Raw genomic sequence first — 24,856 nt, 5'->3', positions numbered from 1 at the left:
AGTGGAAAGCCACGTGTGGTGGCACATGCCCGCACATACCAACCCTCAAGAAGCTGAGGTAGAAGGAATGAGTTCAATGCCAGCCTGGCTACAAAGTGAGGCCCCAAAAATCTAACAATAAAATCCCAATGGAAATTTATATTGAGATACCAATGAAGAACAAAGAGCATTAACTGCTTTATTCTCCTTAAGGGAACAGTTTCCCCCACTGAGTTAGTCTCCTTGGGAAATGGTTTACTCTATATAAGAATTTTTTTTTTTTTTTTTTGGTGGCATTGGGGCTTGAACTCAGAGCCTCATGCTTGCCAGGCAAGCGCTCTCCCACTTGAGCCACCCAACCAGCCCAGAGTATCATTTTAATGTTCTTATGAATTACTTACTTTTTAGGATACAATGGCATGAATACATCATCATCTAAAGTTCTTCTCATTCTCAATAAAAGTGCCTTTAAGTATACCTAAAGAATTAAAAGTAGATCACACATTGCAATATTTTTTAAATAATTTTAATAACTTACAACTCTATTAGGTGATCCCTCAACAAAAGCCACTTACAAATTTTTTAATCCCCTAAGTCTAGTACTTAAAGATTTCAGGTCATACGCATAATTTGCTTCTTCTCAAAATAAGGTCAGTGAAAATTTAACAATAAAAAGAGCACCCCTTTCCAAATTCAGCTTATATAAATGTTCCCTAAGGATGGACAGGAATTTTAAGTTTGTAAGTTAGTTATGGAGAATACATTGTTGTCTTACATGCTATTTATATGTTTTAACATTTAAATAATCAATTATTAACCATCTTAGTAGCTTTAAATTTTTCTTTCTCCCTCAAAATACCATTCTTAAAGGGACATGTGATTAGCAGGATTGGAAGTGTAGATGCACTAGTAAGAAATAGTATGAGAGGCTGTCTAGACTGATAACATTTTTGTTACATCTAGATTTTGTAAAAGTGAAAAAAACAGTATCTCCAATTTTGTGTATTTCAGACTTTAATGGCCCAAATTACCCAAGTGGGAGAATGAGATGTCTGGTTGGTTTAAAATAACCATTCATTCTCTCGTCTTGTTCATTTTCAAGAAAACACAGAAAAAAGCTTCCCAAAGATAGGAATTAAAATTACCTGTGTATTTTTATTTTCTGCATTTACTACTGAAGGATATCCATTAATTAATTTTAGTGTAATTCCAACCATTCTTGAAGTCTGTGTTGTGGAAAAAGGGTCCCACATATTTTCAGCTATCACTTTAAAGGAAAAAAAAAAAGGTATGTTGAAAAACAGAAATGGCAGCTTTTTCTGAGAGGTTAGGGATGTGGAGAGATAGTAAGACAAATCTCTAATTTCTGCTATTCAATGAAATAAAGATGCAAGGGCTGGGGAGAAGAAAGGGGGAGGCCATGGATATCTGTATCCCAAAAGATGTCATCTCAGCTCCAAGATTTCCTCAGTAAATTCAAATTTTATTTTGAATAAAATTGTTTAAATAAATTGTTCCCATACCAACAATTCCCATTCTCTTGGAGGAACTGAAGAAAGTGCTGAAATTTCAACCTAGGTATGTGCACATTCTTCACCCCCAAAATATGTCCTCAGTTTGGCGTCAGGCAGTCTTGGCATCTCTGAAACTCACCTACAAATCAACTATTACCCCATACTCTAAGTAAGCTCACCACATGGGGGTCGTCAAGTCTCAAGTTAGGTCAGGTGGTAACTATCATTCATTATGTTATGTCTATGAGGAAATATGCTCTGGATTAAAAACTCTCAAAAACAGAAGTCCAAGGTGTCTGAATGCTTGATTCCAAAGACAGACTTACCTGTTAGTTTAGGAAGAATCACCTTCTCCACAATGGTAGGTAGTAGGGCAACATCTACATCATCTTTCTCTTGTTCTCGTTCTTCACAACCATAAAATAGCAAAGATTCAAACCACAGCATATTCTCAAAGTCACGACACTTTGCCTAAAACATATTAATAAGGTAACCAAACATTAAAAAATAATGGCTATTTCTGCCTCCAACCATGTTAGGAGCAACATAAATGAGATAATGGCTTTGGTTATAAACAAGTAAAATCTGGACACAATATATGAAACATTTGTTTCCAGACAACAAACCAGAGGGAACACAGGGCTGTGATCCTTGAAAGACAGGTCTGAGTGTCTCTGAGCAAGGAAAAGAATCCCAGGCAGAGCACAGCAGTCTTGCCAAGTCGAAGCAGGAGTTAAGGTAGGCTGAGACAGCTAGAAGCTGTGGAGCATTGAGGGAGCTACACAGAAAGACCTCCAAATACACAAAGCCCTGAGCCTCTGCTGTCTACTAAGGCACACACCCATAGTGTGAAACTCCCATCAAGTCTCGCAAAGAATATTTAGGACCCATGAGCTAAATGGCTCCCAGAGCTCACATTTGCATCAGTTGTGATTCCAGGACTTCATCCTCAGCCATCTTTTCCTTATAATTTATATATCTGACTCAGGCATTATCAACCTTGTGCAGAGATCTGCACAGGATGTTGGTAACTTCCAAAACGCTATTATAAAACTACTAGTTCTAAATAATCAAATCTAGTCTACCCACTTATATGCCCCCAATACACACCATTGAGTCCACTCCTACGTTTATTAATTTGTCTCACCCTCTTGATTTCCATTACTACTTTCTTTTTGTTTCTTTGTTTTGGTGGTACTGGGGTATGAACTCAGGGCTTTGTACTTACTAGGCAGGTGCTCTACTACTTGAGCCACTCTGCCAGCCCTTTCCATTACTACTGACTTGGGTCAAGTCTTCACTCCACACCTGTCCCATATTGCTTTCCATTAGGTTCTAAGTTCCCTTAGGATCAAAGACAAAGTTCTTACTATTCATGTTCATTGCCCAGTGTCACTACATGTAATTTTAGCTAAGAAAGAAACTATACATAAATTGAAAAGCAAAAGATAGTTTTGGGAAAGGCTAAAAGTTTAAAGATTATTCCCAGATACAGTCTGTTTTAATTATAACCTATCCCCTATCTCCTCTGTAAAATATCTTGCTTAACCTTATATATTTAGCTTTGAAACTAAAATTACCCAAACATTGGGTTATATTGCTATCTAACAGTAATAAAAGCAACCCACCTCAAGAGGAGTCCAAGTGAGGAGCTGCAGTCTGATGAGGGGGTTGAACAACTTTGGCAAGCAAAGGCCGATGTAAGCATCCTTGTAGGACATGTAGTATTTTGAACGCCATGCTTCAAATTGGGATTTAATACAATCAATTGAATAGAAACTTTCAAGGACATCTTCAAAAACTTTGCTGGACTCTTTTGAAATACGATCTACAACAAAACCCCAAAGAAACCAAAATTTAGTGTGAAATACCAAAAAATAGTTCCATATTTTCATTGTTTAGAGGCTTGAGTATCACAAAGAACTAATTTGTTACTTGCAGTTTAAGGTAAAAAAACACAAGTTAGGTATCAATTTGTCTACTATGCAAACTAATGTGTAATTAGTCCTTGTTTTGCAAGATCCCAACACATACTACATTTTTTTCAATATTTTCTGTTACCAGGGTTTCATTATGTAATGCCTATTCCTCAACACCAGGGTTCAAATTTCGATAAATTTGTGCATTAATTCAAATTGCATGAAACAAAAACTTTGCTGTTAGCTTTTCAGTTCACAAATTACTGTGTAAATAACAACTGCGCATTATGCTCAGTGACCAATACATCACTTCTTCTGAAGTGATTATAATAACTGCTGGTGATTAAAACTCACAGTCAAGTACTAGCTGAATTTATGCTAGGATTTTTGCAAGATCAATCTTATACACCCTAATAGTAGGACAATGTAACACTTTGCCATGTGATATTATGCAATGAGAAACAGCATCCTCTATAAAGTATTATTGCAATAAAAACAAATAAGATGAAGAAAAAGTATAACCTGAATCTAATCAAGCCTTCAGACCAAATTACGGTTCATAAGAAAAGCAATGACGGCTGATGGAGTGGCTCAAGTGGTGGAGTGCCTGCCTGGCAAGCATAAGGCCCAAAGTTCAAACCCCAATACCAAGGGGAAAAAAAAATAAGTAATGAATGGAAGAACAAGTTAAATACTATAAGGAAAAATACAGACAAGCCCAGAATGTAGGATGTTCTTCTACAAATGGCCTGGTCTCTTTAAAAAAAGTTAATGTCTTAGGCAAACAAATAACCAAAAATAGTTAAGAGTGTGTGAACAAGTTAGAAATATTCATGGATAACCATTTATTTTACATTAAAAGCTACAGCAATCAAATACAAAGCATGGATCTTAGGTGGAACCTGGTTTGTAAAATACAAGCAAAACCATAACATAATTGACAAAAAAGTTCCAAATGAGATTTTTCCCTAAGATGTCATTGAAAAAAACTGAATATGGGCAAGATCATTATGAAGTATTAATTTCCTTAGATAGGATAATGGTAGTATGATTACACACATACACACAAAACCCGTGTTTCTATGAAACACATCCTTAAGTTTTAGGGGTGAAGTATCATGTTATCTACTGTAAGTTGTTTCCAAATGGTTCAGTCACACACACACACACAGTAAATGTAGAAAACAGTAAGCACTGTTCAATCTGGGTGATAGGTACATGAGTAATCACTGTGCTGTTCTTTCACATTTTCTACCTGTTTAGAAATGTTCACTATAAAAAAAAAAGAGAGAGAGAGAGAGAGAGAGAAAGAACCTTCATCAATAGCCTGTAGTCAATATAAATCCAAATCATGATAGCCAATGGTGAGAAGACTTATTTGGGGATCTTTTTGGGAATGCCTGGCACATAACAGTACTAACTTCCTCTTAGTTAAAATTAGTCATGACTCCTCATATCAGGAAACTCCTTCACAGCTGAGTGCCTCCATGCCCAGCTTTCCCTTTCTAGACCAGACAGTCTGCAGTAGAGTCACCTTAAGAGTCTGATACATTTTTTGATCATTTAAAATTCCACAATTCTGGAGACTACCACCATTGGCTATACAAATCCCAAATAAACCCTGTGACAAGGTATTACCTCTGTTTTTTAGAAAAATCATTGTAATATTCAGTAATAAAACTGGGTATTAAAAAAAAGTTCCTGGTTTTAATGCAGAAGCCACAGAAATTCCAATTATTCAATGGTAAAAACTATACCCAAGTAGAAACCAAACTGATGAATTCCATTTCCAAATAAAAATCTAACCTTTTTCCAGATTAAAATTAGTAATATCTGTAGATGTTTCTTCATCATCACTGGAAAGGCCTTCAAGGTGATCTGCCATCTTACCAGTTTGCTCTCTGGCTTGTCTACGACGAGTCCTAAGTAACAAATATCAAGTTACCAAATTAGATAAAACACATTCTCCCTTCATTAACAAATCCACAAGTGATTTTTAGAACCTCTCCCTTCCCTAATAAATCCACTAGAAGCGTTTTTTAGAACTACCTCCTAGCCTCCCGCTCTGCAATCCGACGTTTTGCATGCTCTTGATACAGTGCCCGATCTCGCCCAAAGGAATCAAGATTTGGTGCCATCAAAGCTTTATCTGTAAAACAACAATAGTCAAAATTAAAAGCCTTCCCTCAACAATCCTGAGGAAAGAGTTTGCACAGAATAAGCCATTATGATAGACTGCTTGCTAATCTCAACAGCAGGATTCTGCAATAACAGATCAACTGGCAGGTTTTTAGTTTAGAACAAATCTCAGTATTATTCTGGGTTTGCATGAAAAGAAGTAGAAAAATTAAAGTAATGATTTCTTTTTAAGAGTCCAACAACCCTACACAAAAGCAACTGGGCTTGCTATTTTTATGTCTAAATAACAGGGCTAGTTTATGCTACAATGATGACCAAATAAATTAAAATCTAAATTACCTGTGCAAAGGAAAAAATAATAATTACATTTTTAAGAAAGAAGAACATTAGGCATCACATGTAGAATGATATGAAATTACAGCAAAGAAACACAGGTAGAAAGACAAAGAAAAGTTTTGTTCCCAGAGATTTCATAATTTATGTTATTTTATTCTAATTCTGCTCTGTAGAAATTTATTCACTATCACTATTCTTAGAATAAGACAATACTGTAACTGTTAATCCTGAGTAGAGCCAATTTATTCCTCAAATAGCATTCTTTTCTCGTCTCTCTTTACTTCCTGTTTTTCATCTCTCTTTTTCAAAATGCTCTAGGATAATTTTCTAACTTGGTATCCAACCCTCTTATTGAAATCTATATCTCAATTACCGTATTTTTAGTTTCCAAGAAGTGGCTCCTGATTTTTACCGTTATTTCTCCCTTATAGTTTTATATATATATATATATAACTATATATATATATATATAACTATATATATATATATAGTTATATATATATATATATACTCCCTTATATACTTGTGTTAAGTAAGAGATCATCTACTATCTCCCTGAGGCTGTCAATTAGTTTTAAAGTTTTCACTTCCTAGCAGTCCTATTTCCTTAATCCCTTTGGTTCCATTGCTGGTGTTGGCCTTTCTGGTGGTAGTTTAACTGCTTGTTCACATAGAAGAGCAAGAATGGAAGCACTGGGTGCAAAGGTGGAATTGTTTAGAAAAAGGCATCTCTGCTAGGGATGTGGCTAAGTGGCAGAGGTCCTGAGTTCAAACCCCAGTAACATTCCCTTTCTCTCAAAAAAAGAAGCATCTCCAGAGATCGCTAGAATGCCAACTGTTTGGCTGTGACTCCCATGTATTAGCATCTCAGGGTCTTTCCTCTGGACCCAATCTTTTTGCTAGAAAAGATTCTTCCACTCTCTTTCCTAGGATAGGGGGGGTAGGGAAAACATCTTACTGCAATACTTCCCTCATTTCTACATTTTAATACCACACTATGAAAATATTCTTGAAAAACATATAGTAATGGGAAGGAAAAAACCCAAGGGACCAGGGGTTATACAAAAGACAACCAGTTAAGTCTTGTGCATATTTTTTCCCACCTATCAGAGATCTGTCACCAAAATCAGCAACAGCAAAAACTAAACCAAAAATTAGCTCTCCACTTCAGGTTCCCTAACTATTCTAGACTTCGTTATTTTTAAAAAGTTGACTTTTTTTCTTTTAAACTGAGTTTTTCATTCATATTTCAAAGTAGTTGATACTAGGAAGGAGGTACGTTCCAGAGTTTACTAGTTAGTAGAATTCAATGTGATAGCCTCCTTCATTTCTGTTAAGAACTACACAGAGTAAAGCCGAACAGATGAAGTGCAGACTATTCTTTCTTTCTAAAAATATCAGAAAATGAATAGATTCTTCAGTGTCCCATGAAATTTTCCACAAATCTTTGGCAATTAATGTATACGTCCCCTAGGATAGCATTTTTCACCATCCCATTAGTTTTAGATTCTTTTCAACTTTTAATTTCATTAACATGCATCATTTAACTCTGATTTCAAATTTCATGAAACTAAATTGCTCCATTTTTAAAAGAACAGATTATAGAAGGGAGAAGGTATTTAATGAGATGTACAGCTCACATAAACCATTCGATTGAAAAGGAAATTATTTCCTTTTGTGGTATAATGGTTACCTGTAATCTGCCCCAGAAATCTGGTTCTGTCTGGATCAAAAGTGATCTGGGAGGGATGCATTAGTCATTTAGGTACCCAAAGTCAGTAATTCAATTTAAACTTGTATGGCAAAACAGGATAAAACCATCTCTGTGGCTCCTGGCTGAGTCTGCTTCAGCTCTGAGGGCCTCTCCAAAACCCATCAGACACATAGGAGAGTGCTTCTCAGGGATCTGAAAGGACACCTAATGTGGCAAAGCAGTGTTCTAAATAGCATTAGCTCCTTTGGTGTTGAATCACCTGAAATTAATATTTAATATGCAGATTTCTGGACATAGAAGATTAAGAATCTCTAGGGACAGTTCCAGGAAATCTGCATTTTAAATGAGTATCTCAGTAACTGTGCTACATACTTCCATTTGAGACTGCTAACACAGGGAACAAAGAACTACGAAGAAGCCTGAGAAACCACACTAAGACAATTCCTATTAGAGCACCCAGGAATATGGAAGGCACAAAAGCATCTGGTTCAAGAATCTCAGCTAGGTTTCCAATTAATTTTGGTTTTCAAAGTATGTGTCTCATATTTCTAAATCTTTTCACAAAATTTCAAGAATTGTAGGCATTTGCTGACTTAAAAAACAAAAAGAAAACCCCAGAACATACAGCAAACTGGAAAAGGGAATACAAAGTTTAGCCTTATCCAAAGAGTTAGTGAAGCTCAAAGCTCCACTAATCTTGAGGTTGTCATTTGCTAAGTAACACACAGCTTTCCTCACCCTTCCCCCAAACTTCCCAGTCTCTAAACTCAAAATCTTTTCTTGTGATCAACAGCATTTGTAGTTGTGTTACGAACAGGATGAAAAAGGAAAAAAATTCAATTAGAGCCAAGTAGACAGTGGTTTTCAGATAAAATACTGGCAATACATTTTCTATGCTTTAAAGATGAGTGAAAAGGTATGTCCAAAGAATAATAAGATAGAGTATTAGTACCCATTTTTCAACTCCTTTGTGAGGCCACATTTTCTTAAACACAATTCAAGCACATGTTATAATTTTTAGAACTACCTAACATAAGAACTAGGAAACTTGTTTCTTAAAAAAAAAAAAAAAGGTGCCCTGAGATCTCTAACTTTCAATCAGGCTGCACTAAGTAAGCAAGGTTGTTTAATGAAGAATAAAAACCTTCAAGATGGACTGACTTGAATGGCTTGAAAACTCCGAAGATTCATCTTTAATATCATCTTGTCGTCTTTGGACAAGGCGGGAAGCTCGCTGTTTGTACAGCTGATGTATTGCTGATTCAAGTTCATTAATCAGTGGCACCTGTAAAAATACAACACACTCCGTAACACCAAACTCCTCAGTTGCTTACTTATTTGAGGGTTCCATACTATTTCCGGATTTCTGAAAAAGTACCCTCTCTACGGACAAATGGTCATGAATTCCCAACAGGACAGGGATAGCAATTCAGTTTTGCAATGTTTAGGAAACATCACTTCTTCTTTAAATCCACATATACAGCTATTAATGTCCAGTGCCTAATAATTGGAGCAAAAATTTGGTTAAGAAATTTAATATTTCAGTATTAATAGAGAGAGCAAGTAAAGAAATGTCAAAAATTTTAGTGCTTCATCTTTGGAGAATATTTAAGTACTCAGAAATCTTTTAACTATACTTTTCAATTTTCCAGCAGCAGGATCTGCATCTTGTAGTTTAAGTAAACCATTATCAATGTGCAATCCCCTCTCCCCAAAAAAATCTACAATAGCTCTGTAAGTAGGTATGAAAAAGAGTCTGCAAACTGTTCAACTTTGGACACTTAAATTGCTTTGCCACTCCTGTGCCCCAAGTACTCTCCAGTAATCTTACGCTGTGCTATTATTATATGTAAGCCAACTGATTAATAGGGCAAATAAAATTTCTAGCTCTTATTAACCTGTCTAAATCAATACATCTCAAACTTAGAAAGTTCTTCTCTTATTAGAAAATTTTTAAAAAATTTATTACATAAGGGCTGGCAGAGTGGCTCAAGTGGTAGAGTGTCTGCCTAGCAAGCATGAGGGCCTGAGGTCAAACCCCAGTGGATCAAAAAAAAAGTTTTTTTACATAAATTGTCATTTACAAAGTCAATAAATTTTTCTAGGCTAATATTCATAGCTAACTCATTTACTTGCTTCATATAGAATACAAAAGTTAACAGAACATGAGCCCTACACTTTAAAAACAAAAATTCCAGAAAGCTTTTTCTATACAAAGCTTGTATTACAACCAAATGCTATGAAACTTCGACAAACACTAACAACCACTACACACACCTGAGGAAACTAATTAGAAATTCTAGTTTCCTGATGGTTAGTACAAATGGAAAAAACATTATTTAGTTTGGGAACACTGGCACCAATTGTTACAGCAGCTTCCTGAACTGAGCAGACTGCAAACGGAAGTGAAAAAAGGTAGGCGGAATACAAAGATGTCTGCAATAAAAACAATTTTTTATGCACTTGCATGATTCAAACTGACTGCGTCACTTTGTTCTTTATTATGTCACACCATGGGTAACAGTGTCCCCAAGTCTACAATGATTATCCTTGACTGCTGCACCCAGAGACTCTATCATTAAAATTTACTATGATCTGATTTTTTTAACCAATTATGTCATATCCTTGACATATACTTCTCCACCTCCCACCCTTTCCCCTGCCCCCACCCTCCTTTTAAAACCACACAGACTAAAGACAAATGTGCCTAGAATGCATTCTTGTTGTCCTGGCTATTAACATTCTTCTACTCTACAAGAGCTACACACCTGAGCTGGCATCATATAGAATTTAACTATCCAGTTTTCGGGTAAGACTCTGATCATGTAGTTTTTCTTTTTAGGTATTAGAATGCCTTTTAACAAAGCCTAGAGAAAAAATTCTGAGAATTAAAGCCTTAAAACTCACTTTTGGCTCTCATTCAAGTTTCTTAACAATATTAATTTATCTCAAGAGTCTGCACCATGACAATTTCTTTACCCTCTCCAAACTCAAAACTATCATTATGATAGTTAAGGCCAAATCCAGGCAAAGAACACAAGAAAGATGACTAGAAGAGAAACAAAACAACAAAAACTTAAAATGATTTACAAATAACTTAAAACCCAAGGTCAATCACTTTAACTTTTACAAGGAAAGAAGAAACAATTATGGGGTGTTCATCTATCTTAGTCTGAAACAATGCTTCATAGTATAACTAAACTGAGTGTTAATATTTTATTTCTTATCCCCAAATATTTGATGTTAGCAATTCAACAACACATTCTTAATATAATTTATTGCATTTGAAGGTGTCAGAATTAAATAATTATATTTAAAATAGGGTTATTATCTACCCCTTTTAATTAAAATGTAGTCACTATAGATATGCTCCAAAAATACCTAACCAACTATATAACCATGATTAGCACAATCTGAAGACTCTTCTACAAATGCAGTTATCAAAGTATGCTAATAATTCAGCATAGTATCCTATTCTTTTTAATTCAAGAATAACCTATCATATTACTGTCAAATTTTTCTGTGCTGTGTTTGCAATTTGGAGTGTCTAATTTATTCATGTAAATTCCAAATTTTGAAAAGGCCAAGATATTTCAAGAAGCAGCTCCCCAAGGCCAAATCTGACTCACAAAGTATCATTTAGGACCAAGATCCTTTTGCTAGCCTGCTCTGACACATAAGTCCTACCACTTCCAGTACTGATTCCAGCCCTAGATCAAAAAAATACAGTTGAGCTCATGCTTCCTCCCACCAACAAGCAACTGATCTGCCACAAGAAATATCATAACTCTGACTGCAGGTTGCCTCTCCAGAAACCAGGCAATGATAGATCCTATAGAGAGGACAAAATGAACACAGTCATCTGGGTCTGACCACATACTGACTGCAACCATTACAATCCATCAGGAAGAAAGTCTAACAACACTTATTTTGCTAGACTTTGGTTTTATAATATTGAAGCAGTTAATAGAGACAATCAAAATATCATTTAACCATACTGCATGCTTACAGAGCCTATGCTAATCCTTGCCGATGACAAGGGAAAACGTGGCTCCAATCCAAAGTTCAGAGACAGGACATTTAAGGACCATGATTTTAAAGATAATACTGAAAAGTCCACAAATGCTTACAAGCCAGTGCATCAAACACTTATCTTTAAAAAGAGAAGTTAATTTGAGAAGTTAGCTGTGTGCCATTAATGTTTAAAAATGTAAACAAGTGATATAATAGAAGGCAAAAAAAAAAAAAGTGTCACTTATCATACTAAAAAAATGAACTTGGAAGAAATGCAACCTCAAAAGAAATTATGTTTAATGAATGGTTTCTGAAATGAATGAAACATAGGCTTATTTAGATGAAAACTTAAAAGAAATGGCAACCAACTAAAGTAAAAAATAAAAATTAATAAAAAATTAGTTATGCATCATACTAATGATATCTATATTCAGAATTACTTGTAAGAATAATTTTAAAATAAGCTTAGACCTGAACCATGAAAATGAAAACTTCTATCAGATGAGTACTTCATATTCTATTAATTCAGTGCAGGCCAGTAATGAACCATTATATTGAGACAAAACATGCAAGTCTCATTTAAATGTGCTCTGAGGTATTTTCTCCTGTTTTTAAGAAAGGCACTGATATAGCCCCCAAGAGGGAATGAAGAGAATGAAGCATGACTTTTCACCACTTCTAAGGTTGAATTCAGTGGATAGTTTCCCAGAATTACAGAATGTTCTACTCAAGGCCATCTAGACCTCCCTATTTTTGCCTTATTCAAAGAGATTAATATTTTTGCATTCTTACCTTTTCACTGAAACACTCAAGCAAGTCTTGGACATACCCTCGCATTTCTTGCAAAAATTTATACCGTTCACCAATACCCCCAGAAGACCCTTCTAATCTCTCAATAGCCCTGGTAGAGTCCACTCGACTTTGAAGATGTTTCTCGTGCTGCTGTCGATTTGTTTTGTGCAATTCTTTCATGGAGTCCAACCTTAAGAACACAAAAGGATACATATAACATATTTACATCCAAAAGTCTATGCTGTCAGGACTCTTGCAATATTATTATAATGCATTTAGTTCCACTATTAGAACATAAAAATACTTGGAATGGCATCTTTTCATCTGTACTGCTCTTTTTCTTAAAAAACAAAACAAAAAACCAAAGGCAGTTTACAGACTTAAATGAAGTTATTTGGTTGGTTAACCAAAATCTCACTGTTCTGCTTTCCCCCCATATCTTCACTACACTCTTTTGGAGTCCAAGAAGTGCCAACTGAGAACTGTCTTCAACAAGATCATGTAGTGGCATTTTTATAATTTTTCGAGGCTTCCACAGAAGTAATCCAAGAAGGTAGCAGAGCAAAGTATGACGTCATCTTCTGTTTAGCTTTTGAAGATGGGCCAGTGAATCTTCTTTGCTGAGATTCTGCATCTGCTACCCCAGACTAAATGTTGCCTGAGGGAACAGAAAGCTAGTGGACAGGTCTTTAAGAAGTTGATCTGCCCTACCTGTCTTTAAGCTGTTTCTTTACCAAATCAATAGTAACGGGAGTCATCTCATTACTGGGAGTTTTGAAAGGGACTGTATTATCTGTTTTTTGAGATTTGGCATCTGATGATCCATAGGTCGTGTAACTGTAAGGTATGTCATAGGATGAACCATAAGGCATTGTCTGGTAAGTGCTCTGGTAGTACATATTCACTTCACTGGGCTGACTTGCTTGAACCTAGAAAAAGAAATGAATATACATGAAAACTAACAGCTAAACTTTTAAAAGAATAAAATGCCTTTAAGGGTTTAAAAAAAAATAGCAAAAATTATACTCATTTCCCAAACTGTGTGTAATTGAAATAAATTGCAGAAATTCTTTAAAATCAAGTAAAAGTAGGGTTGGAAGAATGTTTTCTGTCTTGATGGAATCACCAAATTTTTTAGAAAAGCTATCAGAAGTTTAGAAATGGAAGGGACATTAAACATAACGGAGGGCCACCGTTTTACCAATGGAAGAGAGGATAATTGGTTTGCTCAAGGTCAGAGTATGGGAAATAAAGTCCAAGACTTTCCTTATACTGTTCCTCAACACCATGCAAATTCTGACTCAAAACACTATTAATAAAAATGCTTACATTTTTATTAATGTAAATTTACCCATATATTACTTACTTCTGTAAAACAAATTGTTGTTAAGCATTCGGGGAGTTTTTTTCATTTGTCAGGATTTGCACTCCTGAGAAACCCATCTTCTTCAAAATAATTTTAAAGTCAGAAAAAATAAGATACCCAGGAAAGAAAGTATCTAAAGCAGTGGCTTTCATACTTAAGCATCAGAATCATCTGGAGGGCTGATTAAGCAGATTCTTGGGCACAACCCTCAGAGATCCTGACTCTAGAATTGCCTTTCTAACAGGCTGCCAAGTGCTACTGATTGAAGGACCACTTTCAGAAACACTACTCTCACTGGAAATTCTTCCATTGTAACTGTAAAAAGCACATGTAATTTCATAAGGTTCTTCTACAAGCCCACTGGATACACAACCTCATGTGACTTTCTTGATTATGCTATGTGAATGAACAACAAAGACTCAACGTGGATCTCTTCATTTTAACAAAAGTAAAAGGCCTCTTTACCTATTTTAAGTTTTGAAGTATAATTCTTCTTACCTGAGGGATATTAATTCCTTTTCTTATCTGCTCCTGTTCCCATCGGCTCAGCTCTTCATCTTGTTCTCCAGTTACTAAAGCATCATCATCACTCCCCTCAATCCCTGCAATCATGAGCAACAAAGTGAACTATATAGTACCCAAAAAGCAGGAGAAAAGAGTTGCTGCCCTATTTCACAAGAATCGAGCGCAACTACCACTATTAAGTCAATGTCACTAAAAACGTCTATTATGATCTCCCTCACTTGATCCTGCTCTCCCTTTCTTAATCATTGCATCCCTGGGAAGCTAAAGGCAGCATTTAATATAATGATTAAAATCTTACATAGGTTTATTAATCCCTGTAAGCTTGACATCAACTCAGCAGAGAGCAAAACCCACTGCCTCTTAAGAATATTGAGAAAACTATATAAATTTATGCACATAAAGTGCTTACTTAGCACAATACTGGCCACACAAGAAGTATTAAGTCAATAAATATTAGTTATTATAATCATGCTATAGTTTTTAAAAAGTTGAGTAAGACACTGACACACAAGCAAGAACTGTTCTGACATAAAATAAGTCATTGCACCTTCAAATCACATTTAAAGGTAATGCAATGGGCTTACTATCCATTTACATCAAGTTACCTATTTCCTCGGCGATTTTTTGTCTTTGTGATTTTTCTTTCACAGAAAAAACTATACGGCGTTTCTCATCATCATCTTCATCATCGCTGGCATCATTCTCATCCTCTCTAACGAGGCGGCCCTTACCAGGCTCATTATCATGAGGAGTGAAATCTCCTAATTCCCGGGCCATCTGACGCTTCTTCCTTGCAGCATGTATAAAAGCTGCATCTGGAATCTCTCCTGGAAACAAATGGTAATTACAAAATATGGCAGTATTAAGAGATCAAGTGTTCATTTTCTTGAAAATGTGAAGAGTAAAACAACCCAAGCAAGCCTTGTCACTGTCACGTTTCAATGTTAGCTGCTGGCATCCTTTCCCAAACTGTACCTGTGATTCAACTGACTTATATTTAACTCAGTTTAAATGGAAACTAAAAGTCACTAAGGAAATTAAAAGGCAATATATATGGGACAGAGTAGGATGGGGGGGAGAAAAGTAATTTATCCATTTTTTCATTTTAAGAAAAAAAAAGTAATGAAACTATATTAGTAAACTAGCAAAAATGGTACCCACAATCTTATGACCCTAAAAAAAGCACTACTTGATTTATAATACATATTTCTCTTGCAATTATTGTTCTTAGTTCACATATAAGCATACTGAGTATGTAATTCTGGGCTTTTCTTTGTGCTGTACTTCTACAAAAAGGGAAGGAAATTTAATGGTTTAGCAATATTCCCTGAACAGATAAAGGATAATGAACTGCACAATCAAATTAATTAATATTTGTCTATAGCAAGAATTAATGCTTTGCTACTGGTCTAATTGCTATTTTAACAGCTAAATAAATATATTGAAATTTACTAAGCCTTTCCCCTCCTGGAAGACATTTTTTCCTAAATTTTGTTCTGTGCAATCATACTGCAACAAAGACATTTCCTCAGGATAAATTTCTAGATATGGAATTACAGGGTCAAAGGTGAACATTCTGAAATCTATTCATACTGCCAAATAGTTTCTTGTAAGGACTACAGCCATTTGACTGCCACTAGGGATGTAGGTATAGACTTTATCACAACTTCCCCAGGCCAGAGTAGGCATTTTTAAATTTTATAAACTTAATAGTTCATTGGTACCTCTTCAAAATTTTAATGTTTACCAAGCGCTTACTAACAGCACAACTGGATTTATATTTTAGTTTTGCAGTAGTGAAGAGAATTAAAGATGTTAGGGACCATGTAGCATCTACTTGAAGCCCCTTTGCTTTAATAAAAAAATTGCCTATCTATGAATAAACTTGAAAATGTTGGGAACCTTCTAATTCTCGTATTTCCTACACTTGCAAATGGAAAACATGCTGTCTTCAAAGACGACCTCATAACAAGAAACACCATTTGGTTAACTCTTCAAGTGCACACCTGGACGGAGAACATTCAAAGACGACAAAGCATTGGAGAATGCCCCAGCAGTCTTTGGCTTTTCTTCCTCCTTCTCACTCTCCATGTCCATTTCATCTTCACCATGTTCACTGATGATGACTCCATCTTCTTGATTTGTGTCCTTAACATGTCCTGATTTGTCCACAGGCTGGTCATCTGAATTTTTTGAAATAGTTAAAATATATTTAAAATAATATCCATAAATTAAAGAGACACTTTCTATTCAATTTTGGGCTCAACACAACAAACACAATTAGATAAGATGATATAAAGGACACAAGGATGCATTTGAAACTTTTATTTATGAAAATTTTAATAATTTATCAAAATTAACAGTATACCCTCATGGGTATGCAGGGTGCAGTGGCTCATGCCTATAATCCTAGCTACTTGGATCAAAGTTCAAGACCAGCCTGAGCAAACAGTTCACAAAACTCCATCTCAATCAGTAACGGCTGGGTGTGGTGGCTCACATGCTGTCATTCCAGCTATACAGGAAGCATAAATAGGAGTAACATGGTCCAGGTTGGCCTGGATGTAAACCAAGACCATACCTCAAAAATAACAAAAGCAAAAAGGGCTGGCAGCTTGACAGAGTGCCTCCCTAGCAAGCCTCAGGTCCTGAGTTCAACCCCCATTATATCACTAACAACAAAAACAACAACAAAACTATTCATACTTAAGTTGTTACTTCATTTTATAAGTCAATATTTTACTCAACTCTATACCTATTCAAGGAAGTTTTCTGTTAAGAACTATGAAGAAAAAGTTGAAGCAAACAAAATCTGATTTACTTACTGAGAGTGTGGAATTGGGACAGAGACCAGTTACACACTACATGGCATATGTAAAGCAGGAAGGAGCTGTAGAGTGGGTACATTGTGCTTTGTGGACAGAGAGGAGTGCTCTCTCAGTTCCAGTCCATTCCTGAGGCCCGTTTCAAGATAGCAGTACATCTTCATGAAAAATTGCCCTTGGTTTACATTACTTATAACTAATCCTATTATACCTTCTATCAGAAGCAAAACCAAGAAGATCAAAGTGATTTTACCCAGAAGCACTAAGCACTAACCTGCTAATGATCGCTATAGGTACAGTGGGAAAGATGTTGTTTCCCAAGCACATTCTCACCCCAAAACTGCTTCAAAAGTTCTCCCTTCTTCTCAAACCATATTCCACTCCTTTAAATAAAGTCCCAGAGATAATATACCTCCTTCTTAACTTTGCCAAGAAAGTTTATAGGCCATTCTGTTTTGGGTTTTAAACTGGTTTTCAATTTTTCCCCTTATCTAATGCTGAAGCTATGAGACTTTAAAACTCAACTTTACCAGAGATATACTAAAATGAAATAAAAAACTACTTATTAATTTCTGCTCTAAAAAGCCACACTAAATCAGTGACTTTTCCCAGACTGGAAACAGAACTGCAAAAGGTCTATTAGATCAAATATGCTCAACTAAGGAGCAATTTCTGAAGATTTTTTATGTACGTCTTTTTTTTTTTTTTGCAATTTATTACTTATAGTACAATACATATAACATGGACTACTAACAAATTTAGGTGTATAATTCAGTGATACTAAATACATCCACAATATTGGGCCGCCATCACTACCACTCATCCCCATTACTCCTTACATCTCATTAAACTGAAAAATCAATACCCATGAAACAGTAACTCCTTATTTCCCCACCTCTACCTCTACTCAGTCCCTGACAGCCATTATTCTAATCTTGGTCTTTTAGTTTTGACTAATCTAAGTACCTCATATAAATGGAATCACACAGTATTTGTTGCTAGTAGGTTTATCCATATTGTGGCATGTGTCAGAATCTCCTTTGTGAGGCTAAACATAATGTACATACCAACTACTGTTAGTCTATCTGTTGATAGGCGCTTGGGTTGCCTCCATGTTCTAGCTGTTGTGAATATTGGTGCTATGAACACAAGTGTACAAATATCTCTTTGAGAACCTACTTTCAATTATTTTGGGTGTGCACCCAGAAGTGGAATTGTTCAATCTTACAGTATTCATATTACCTCATTTCTACCTCCACCCAGTCCCTAGAAGCCACTATTCTAGCTCTGGTCTTTAATTTTGACTATTCTGAGTATCTCATAAGTAGACCCATACAGTAATTGTCTGTTTTATTCTCACATCAATGGTGCACAAGTATTCCAATTTCTCTACATCATTGCTAGCATTCACTATTATCTGGTTTGTTTACATTTTTATAGTTGTTATCTTAATGGTGTACACGGGAAAATAAACCCCAATTGGTTCTTAGTTGGAAGAAAACAGTACTACAAATATAGATAGATAGAAAGATAGATATTCTAAGGAGAGGGAAATAAAAAGTTTTAAAACATGTACATGCATATATGCATTTTTGCAGTGCAGAAGATCTAACCCAGGCCCTCATGTATGCTTTCAATTCTATAAGGAACAACTTGGAGGCAGGGAATAAATGGCAGGTAAAAGTTAATGGATAAAGCTTATCAATGTACGTCCCTCTGATGTCATCTCTAGACAATAAAGTACAAAGTTGTCTTCAGTGGACTTCTGTACATTGTAAGATTCAATACTTGACTCAGTTCACAAGTACTAGCATGTGAATGAGCAAATACAAGGGCAAAGCATGGCAATAAGTGAATGTTCTTGCTAGTGGTCACACTATCTTTCCAGACATCTCTAGAGATGTTAACCTTCAGTTTCATTACTGCAAATTCAGGAAAACTTGCTCCCTCAAATAACGATCTGCTTCACCTTAAACTTGGTCAGGCTCTCTCCTTCTGCTTCTGTCCAAGAGACACAAGCTTCTCTTTAACAAAAGAACTTCTAGGGGCTGAGGATGCAGCTCAGTGATACAGCACTTGCCTACTAAGCATAATACTCTGTGTTCAATCCCAGTACCACACAAAAAAAAGAAATCCTCTTCCCTATCTTCCACTTCCTTACCAACTTCTGTGTTTCAATCCTAGCAGATGGCTTTTTATTTCTTCCATTCTAAGCTCAATATCTAACCCAATGGCTGTAGCTAAAGGCAATTCAGAGAGTATGGTTCAGCAACTTAACAAAAGTATTCCTTCTTCTGTGGGCACAAAACCTGGCTAGTGACTGCTTCCATCTGTCAGATATCTTCTTCCCCAGAAAAACCTAGCAACCTTGCCAATAGCCCTCCCTTGGTCCTCAACTCTCCTGACCTTTATGTACTTCTTCATACAACTGACCATCTTCTTGAGGCTTTCCTCCCTTTTCTTCTTCGACTTATTCTGATTGTTTTCTCTCTTTGGTAAATCTTCCCTGTAATGTACAGACTTATTACAGGGTAGCAGTCTTTGGTCCTCAATAATTTTTCCTTCATACTGTTCCCTCATCAATTCCATTCACTTTTAATTGTCACCTTAATAAGCACCATACCTAAATTTACATCTTCAACGATTTACTGGCCATTTCCACTCAAATTCAAATTAAAGTATAAACTCATTACTTTTGGAATACCACAAAAATGGGGTTTTCAGGTCAATACCGCTCTTGTTTTGCAGTTAATTCATCTTTGCCCATCTAAGTATGACTGAAGGCAGAAAAAGTTCTGGCTAGTATGTTAACACAGCTTCCAGGAACATCCCTTCATCAATAATAGTGAAAATCTACAATACAGAGGCTCCACCTTTGGTAAGAGCATTAATAGAATTATCTATGGAAGGGCAAAAGGCAGGAAGAATCCATAAAAGCCTCTTGAACCCCATATTCACTCCAATTTCTAAACCCAAAAATAAATGAAAATAACAGCATCAATCCTTCCTTAGTTCCCATTTGCCATGATCCTTCTGCTACTATTTCATCCTATATAGTTGGTTCTCAAGAAAAAAATGAGGCAGTTTCTAAGACTCCAAAATAATCAGTTCTAAAAATACTTCTCCCACCTGCCTTCCCTGTTTCAGTATATAATATATAATGATTCTAACTCGCCCTGGCACAAAAGCTCAAATTTGACTACTTCTCTTCAATCTCATAGCAAACGCACATATGAAGTCTATCAGTTCTCCTTTGGAATGTTTCTCAGATAATCCTTCTTTCCATTTCTTCTCCCATTCCTGCAACCCATTCACAATTCCTGTTGTGAACGCAACCCATTCACAATTTCTCAGAGTCAGGAAGAGACTTGGTCTTGCTCCATTAAGACCTTTTTAAACTCACTATTAATAGATAAAAGCTGGCTCAAGTTTAAGTGCTTTAGTCCTCAAATCTCTTCCCCATGCCAATCCATACTGCATGTTAATACCTGGTTAACTTTCCATGAAAAAGGTATTTATCATGTCACCATCTTGGCGGGCCACTAAAAGCAACACTAAACCCCCTACTGCATACTGAACATCTTTTACAATCTGTCAACAATGTATCCTTTACACTAACTTCTAGACTACCTTCTTCACAAATCATCTATGTCAGCCTGTTTGATGTTCTTGCTCTTTCCCAAAGTAGACTTAGCCATTTTAATGCTTGATAGTTTTCCAATACTTTCCTTCTATTTTTTTTTGGGGGGGTGGATTTTAATTATCAAAGACACAAGTTCATTCCTGCTTTTCTATGAGGCAGCCCTCCCTCTTCTGGAAAAAAAAGTGGTTATCCTTTGTACCAGTTGTTGGACATTTTACTGAACTCTGATATTACATATTTATACTATGTTGTCTCCACAGTTAGACTGTAAGTTTGAGATATAATAGCATACTTACTCACATTAAGCCTGTAGGTAAAAACCTAGAAAATAATTCTATAAAGTAGAAAGATTTCTCTAAAGCATTTGCATTAGAATAACTCAGACCATAGCATATTATAATGGTCTACCTTCCTAAAGACAAAATAACCACTTAAAAATTATAAACTTAGGGGCTGGGGAGCTTTGTGGAAGAATACTTGCCTCCAGGCTCCAGGACTATTTAAAAAGAAAAAAAGAAAACCAAAACTTTACACTTAGGTTTTGAAAGGACAAGAGGGATACCTATACACAGTACCTGCCTCACAGTATGGGATAAAGCTGCTGAGCACAGGCATTATCAGCAGTCAACTTATGGCATTCCAAATATTCTCTAAGAATTAAATCCACTGTGGAAATACCACAGAAGGAACTGAGCACTTGCCTCTGTAAAATCCCAGTTACACGAATATGCACAGCACTCCTTCAAACAGGAATGAATCTGTCTCAGACTGAAATGGGAAACCTTTCTCTGTAGTGCAGCAGTTTCTACACTAGCAAGAATCCAGTAACAACAATGTATCGTTTTAAGAAGGCACTTACAAAGTAATTGTGTGAGCATTAAGTAACTGAACTGTGTTGCTACTCACTGTAGACCCTTGGCAATAAATTCACAATATGTACTTTAAATCACTGGAAAAGGGCTGTTATTTTGTCATTTCAAAAGAATCCTATTAGTTTGGTACTTACTATCGGCTGATGAGTTGAGTTCTGTCTTAATCTTTGATTTTTCAAGATCTTCTTTATATTCTTTCTTGAGCAATTTTACTATCTTTTTGCTGTAACTTGATTTCTTCACTTTGAAAACTTCTTCGTTTTCTTAAAAAAGAAATCAAATGAAGTCTGTAGTTACCATTCTTAGAAAATATTTCCCTTCTTTCCTAAGCTCTTACATGCTGTTTGAACAAATTCTGCCAACTATATACTCATACACCAAAATCATTACATAATTTGAATTATCTCAAGTGTATCATATGCTCAAAAGTTGAGGTCAACTTCAAAAATTCATCTGGAGTACTTAAATTTTGATACTTTAAGGAGTAACCCGTGTAACCTCACAAAATTTTCCCTAAAACCATCTATCTCAGGAGAAAAAAAGCACTCAGTATGTTTCTAAAATAAACCATCAAATTGTTAAAGAATCTGAAACAATATACCCCAAATCAAAAGGTGTTGCCAAGTCTGAGCAACTCTCCACACATCACAAACTGACATAGTTATTCAAGACTACTCAGAGCAAATCACTTTGCAAAAACAAGGTTTAGAGATTATCCATCCTCTTCGATTTTTAAATGTTAAAAGTCAAGACAAAAACACTTCATCAAGTAGCCCATTTATCATCAAAGACAGAAACTGCCCGCATCCCTCTCAAGCAAAATGTATATATGTACACATATACACACACACATATATACGCATATATATCTCAAAAGCCACAGATAAACTGCCTACCTCACTAGAAACATGAAGGCATCTCAAATCAAGATGCAATACTTCCATCTTGCATTTAATTTCTTATAACACGGAACTGAGTTACACATATTCAACTGGTCGGGAAGTTAAATACCAGGTAAGCTCAGAACACTAAAGCCAGCACTGCAGGCTGGTCTCTCGCTCGACACTGGAGAAACTGCCTCGTTTTCCCTGTACACGCCTCTCTCCACCGTTCCAAAGGCCAATGCGAGAGCGCACGTCTGCTACCCCTTCCTACCTACTGCTATGATAGAGGAGGCTGGGCGATCGCAAGGGGCTGGCCCAAGGTCACTCAGAACCAGACTTCTCACAACCCCGGCGTTCCCGGTCAAGGCTACCTGGGCAGCGCAGCCAGCAAGGATGCGGACACTGGCCTGCAGGTCTCGGGGCGCGTGCCAGAAACAGTTCACCAAGGGACCCCGACAGGAAAGAGGCGGGGCGGCGAGCACGGAGCTCCACTTCAACTCGGAGCTCCTGCCCTGGGGAGGACCACGAGGAGGAGGCGGTTGTTAAGAAAAAGCTGGCGGCAGCGCGGGAACGCATCCGAGCCCGAGCAGAAGGCCGGAGGCGGGACAGACTCGCCAGCGCTCGGGCGGGCGGGAAGAGGGACTCGGTTCCCGGGACCGAGGCATCCGGGGAGCGCGCGCACCAGGGAAGGGGCCGGGGCCGGGGATGCGGAGGTGTGGATGCCCAAGGCGCGGCGGTTACCTTCCTCCTCGTCCTGGAAGCTGAGCAAGCTGGCCCGGGGCACCTCTTTGTTCTCGCGAGGCCTCTTGCGCGGTTTCAGTCCGTTGCCAGGCTCCGCGCCACTGGGGAAGCCACCCCCGGCCTCAGCCCCGAGGCCCGGGGTCAGCGCGGAGGGCGGCGGCAGTCCCGGGCCCAGCAGCGACTCCCCCCCGGGGGCCCTGTCGCCGCCTCCAGGACCCGGCTCTTCGCCAGTGGCCGGCGGTGGCAGCAACGGCGGCGGTTCCTGCTCTTCATCGCGCTCCCGTTCCTCCTCCTCGGAGTCGTTCCTCTTGCGCACGTTCACCCGCCGGGCCTTTCGGAACATCCCCACGACCCTCACGGCAGTCACACACCCGCAGCCACACGGAGGCCCGGGCACAGCAATGAACTCGCGACGGCGCACGCGCGCTCTCCAAAGCTCTTGCCGGGTCAAGTCTTTCCTCTCGCTACCGCGCACCACAGAGCGCGCATGCGCTTGTGCTCCCAAGCGCCCTCCATAGTTGGAGAGCGAGCGTCCCGCACTGGTCATGAGACCGTCAGCTTTGTGCACCGCCCCCTATCGGACTGGAGGACTTACTGGCACGGAACTCTTGGACGCCGGTGTAGTTCGACGGGTCACAAAGAAGATCATAGAGATGTGAGGAAAGACTACACTCTGCCGTTTCCGAAGACGTAGCTGCGGTACGTCTTCCGCACTTACGCCAAACGGTCACGTGAGGAAACCTCCCGCCAAGCGCCCGGCAGGGCAAATAGAGGCGGGCAGAGGGGAGGAGCTCGCAGGAGGCGCTGGGTTTGCAGAGAGGAAGTGTGTTTGCAGGGTGACTATTCCTCTCAAAACTGACTTGAGGTGTCACTATGGTAATTAACAGTAACTCTATTACTGCTTCGTATTTCTACAGCTTTATAGCCGCAGAACACTTTCAAAGATACTTGATTTCATTTGTGATAACTTAAACACACCCTTCTCCGCAGCTTCTAGGAAAGCAAAAGTGTTTTAGTATTTTGGAGCAAATGCCAAGTTTACTGGCAGCTCTGATTGTTTTCCGAAGCATAGTGAATTTCAGAAACAAACGAAAGGAAAATTGCCTTGGGGTGAGGATGTTGTGACAGTTATCAGATTGTGTCACAAAGGGCCAGTTTTAACTGTCAAAGAGGTGTTGCCTCTGAAATTGAACTCACATGCCTTCCCCTTTTCATCGCGAAACTTGGATCTTCTTCTCATTTGCATGTTTCAAAGTTCAAAAAGTATTCGGAATAGTGAAAAAAGTACGCCTCCTGCATGACAGTGTTAACAGATTCTCATGATCTTCCAAGAGATTTATGAGCGTAAAAACAAATTTTAAATTAATTTCCCTTTTACACACATGGTGTGTTAACTTTTAACCCAACATAAATTGGAGATGGGGGGGTGAAGGAGAATGGTGGAGGGGGTGAATTGAAGTATGATGTATTTGATATATAGTAAAAAGTTTTCTAAATGCCACAATGTACCCTCGCCTAGCACAATAAAATAACAAAAATAGTAATAATAAAGAATGGGCTTCATATACATACATGAAATGAATGGTGAAAAAA

At 37.5% G+C, this 24,856-nt stretch overlaps 1 protein-coding gene across 2 annotated transcripts in view; it reads right to left on the bottom strand.

The window, feature by feature from the left end:
* Window positions 1-23,761, bottom strand: part of Paxbp1 (PAX3 and PAX7 binding protein 1) — a 32,455-nt gene extending 8,694 nt beyond the window's left edge. Inside the window, exons 1-14 of one of the 2 annotated variants that reach the window (XM_074072802.1) lie at window positions 23,264-23,761; window positions 21,773-21,901; window positions 16,305-16,481; window positions 14,904-15,125; window positions 14,272-14,375; window positions 13,119-13,336; window positions 12,408-12,597; window positions 8,763-8,886; window positions 5,462-5,561; window positions 5,219-5,334; window positions 3,122-3,321; window positions 1,820-1,964; window positions 1,125-1,246; window positions 381-457 (exon numbers count right to left, since the gene is read on the bottom strand). In XM_074072802.1, coding sequence (XP_073928903.1) covers window positions 381-457; window positions 1,125-1,246; window positions 1,820-1,964; window positions 3,122-3,321; window positions 5,219-5,334; window positions 5,462-5,561; window positions 8,763-8,886; window positions 12,408-12,597; window positions 13,119-13,336; window positions 14,272-14,375; window positions 14,904-15,125; window positions 16,305-16,481; window positions 21,773-21,901; window positions 23,264-23,606 — 2,267 coding nt within the window. In that variant the 5' untranslated portion in view covers window positions 23,607-23,761. The remainder of the gene's footprint in view (window positions 1-380; window positions 458-1,124; window positions 1,247-1,819; window positions 1,965-3,121; window positions 3,322-5,218; window positions 5,335-5,461; window positions 5,562-8,762; window positions 8,887-12,407; window positions 12,598-13,118; window positions 13,337-14,271; window positions 14,376-14,903; window positions 15,126-16,304; window positions 16,482-21,772; window positions 21,902-23,263) is intronic. The other variant, XM_020165701.2, reaches the window with a different exon arrangement.
* Between the last annotated feature and the right edge of the window lie 1,095 nt (window positions 23,762-24,856).

This window comes from Castor canadensis, chromosome 5 (assembly GCF_047511655.1).
Source record: "Castor canadensis chromosome 5, mCasCan1.hap1v2, whole genome shotgun sequence".
Lineage (NCBI taxonomy): Eukaryota > Metazoa > Chordata > Mammalia > Rodentia > Castoridae > Castor > Castor canadensis.
This window is presented reverse-complemented; position numbering and strand designations above follow the sequence as displayed.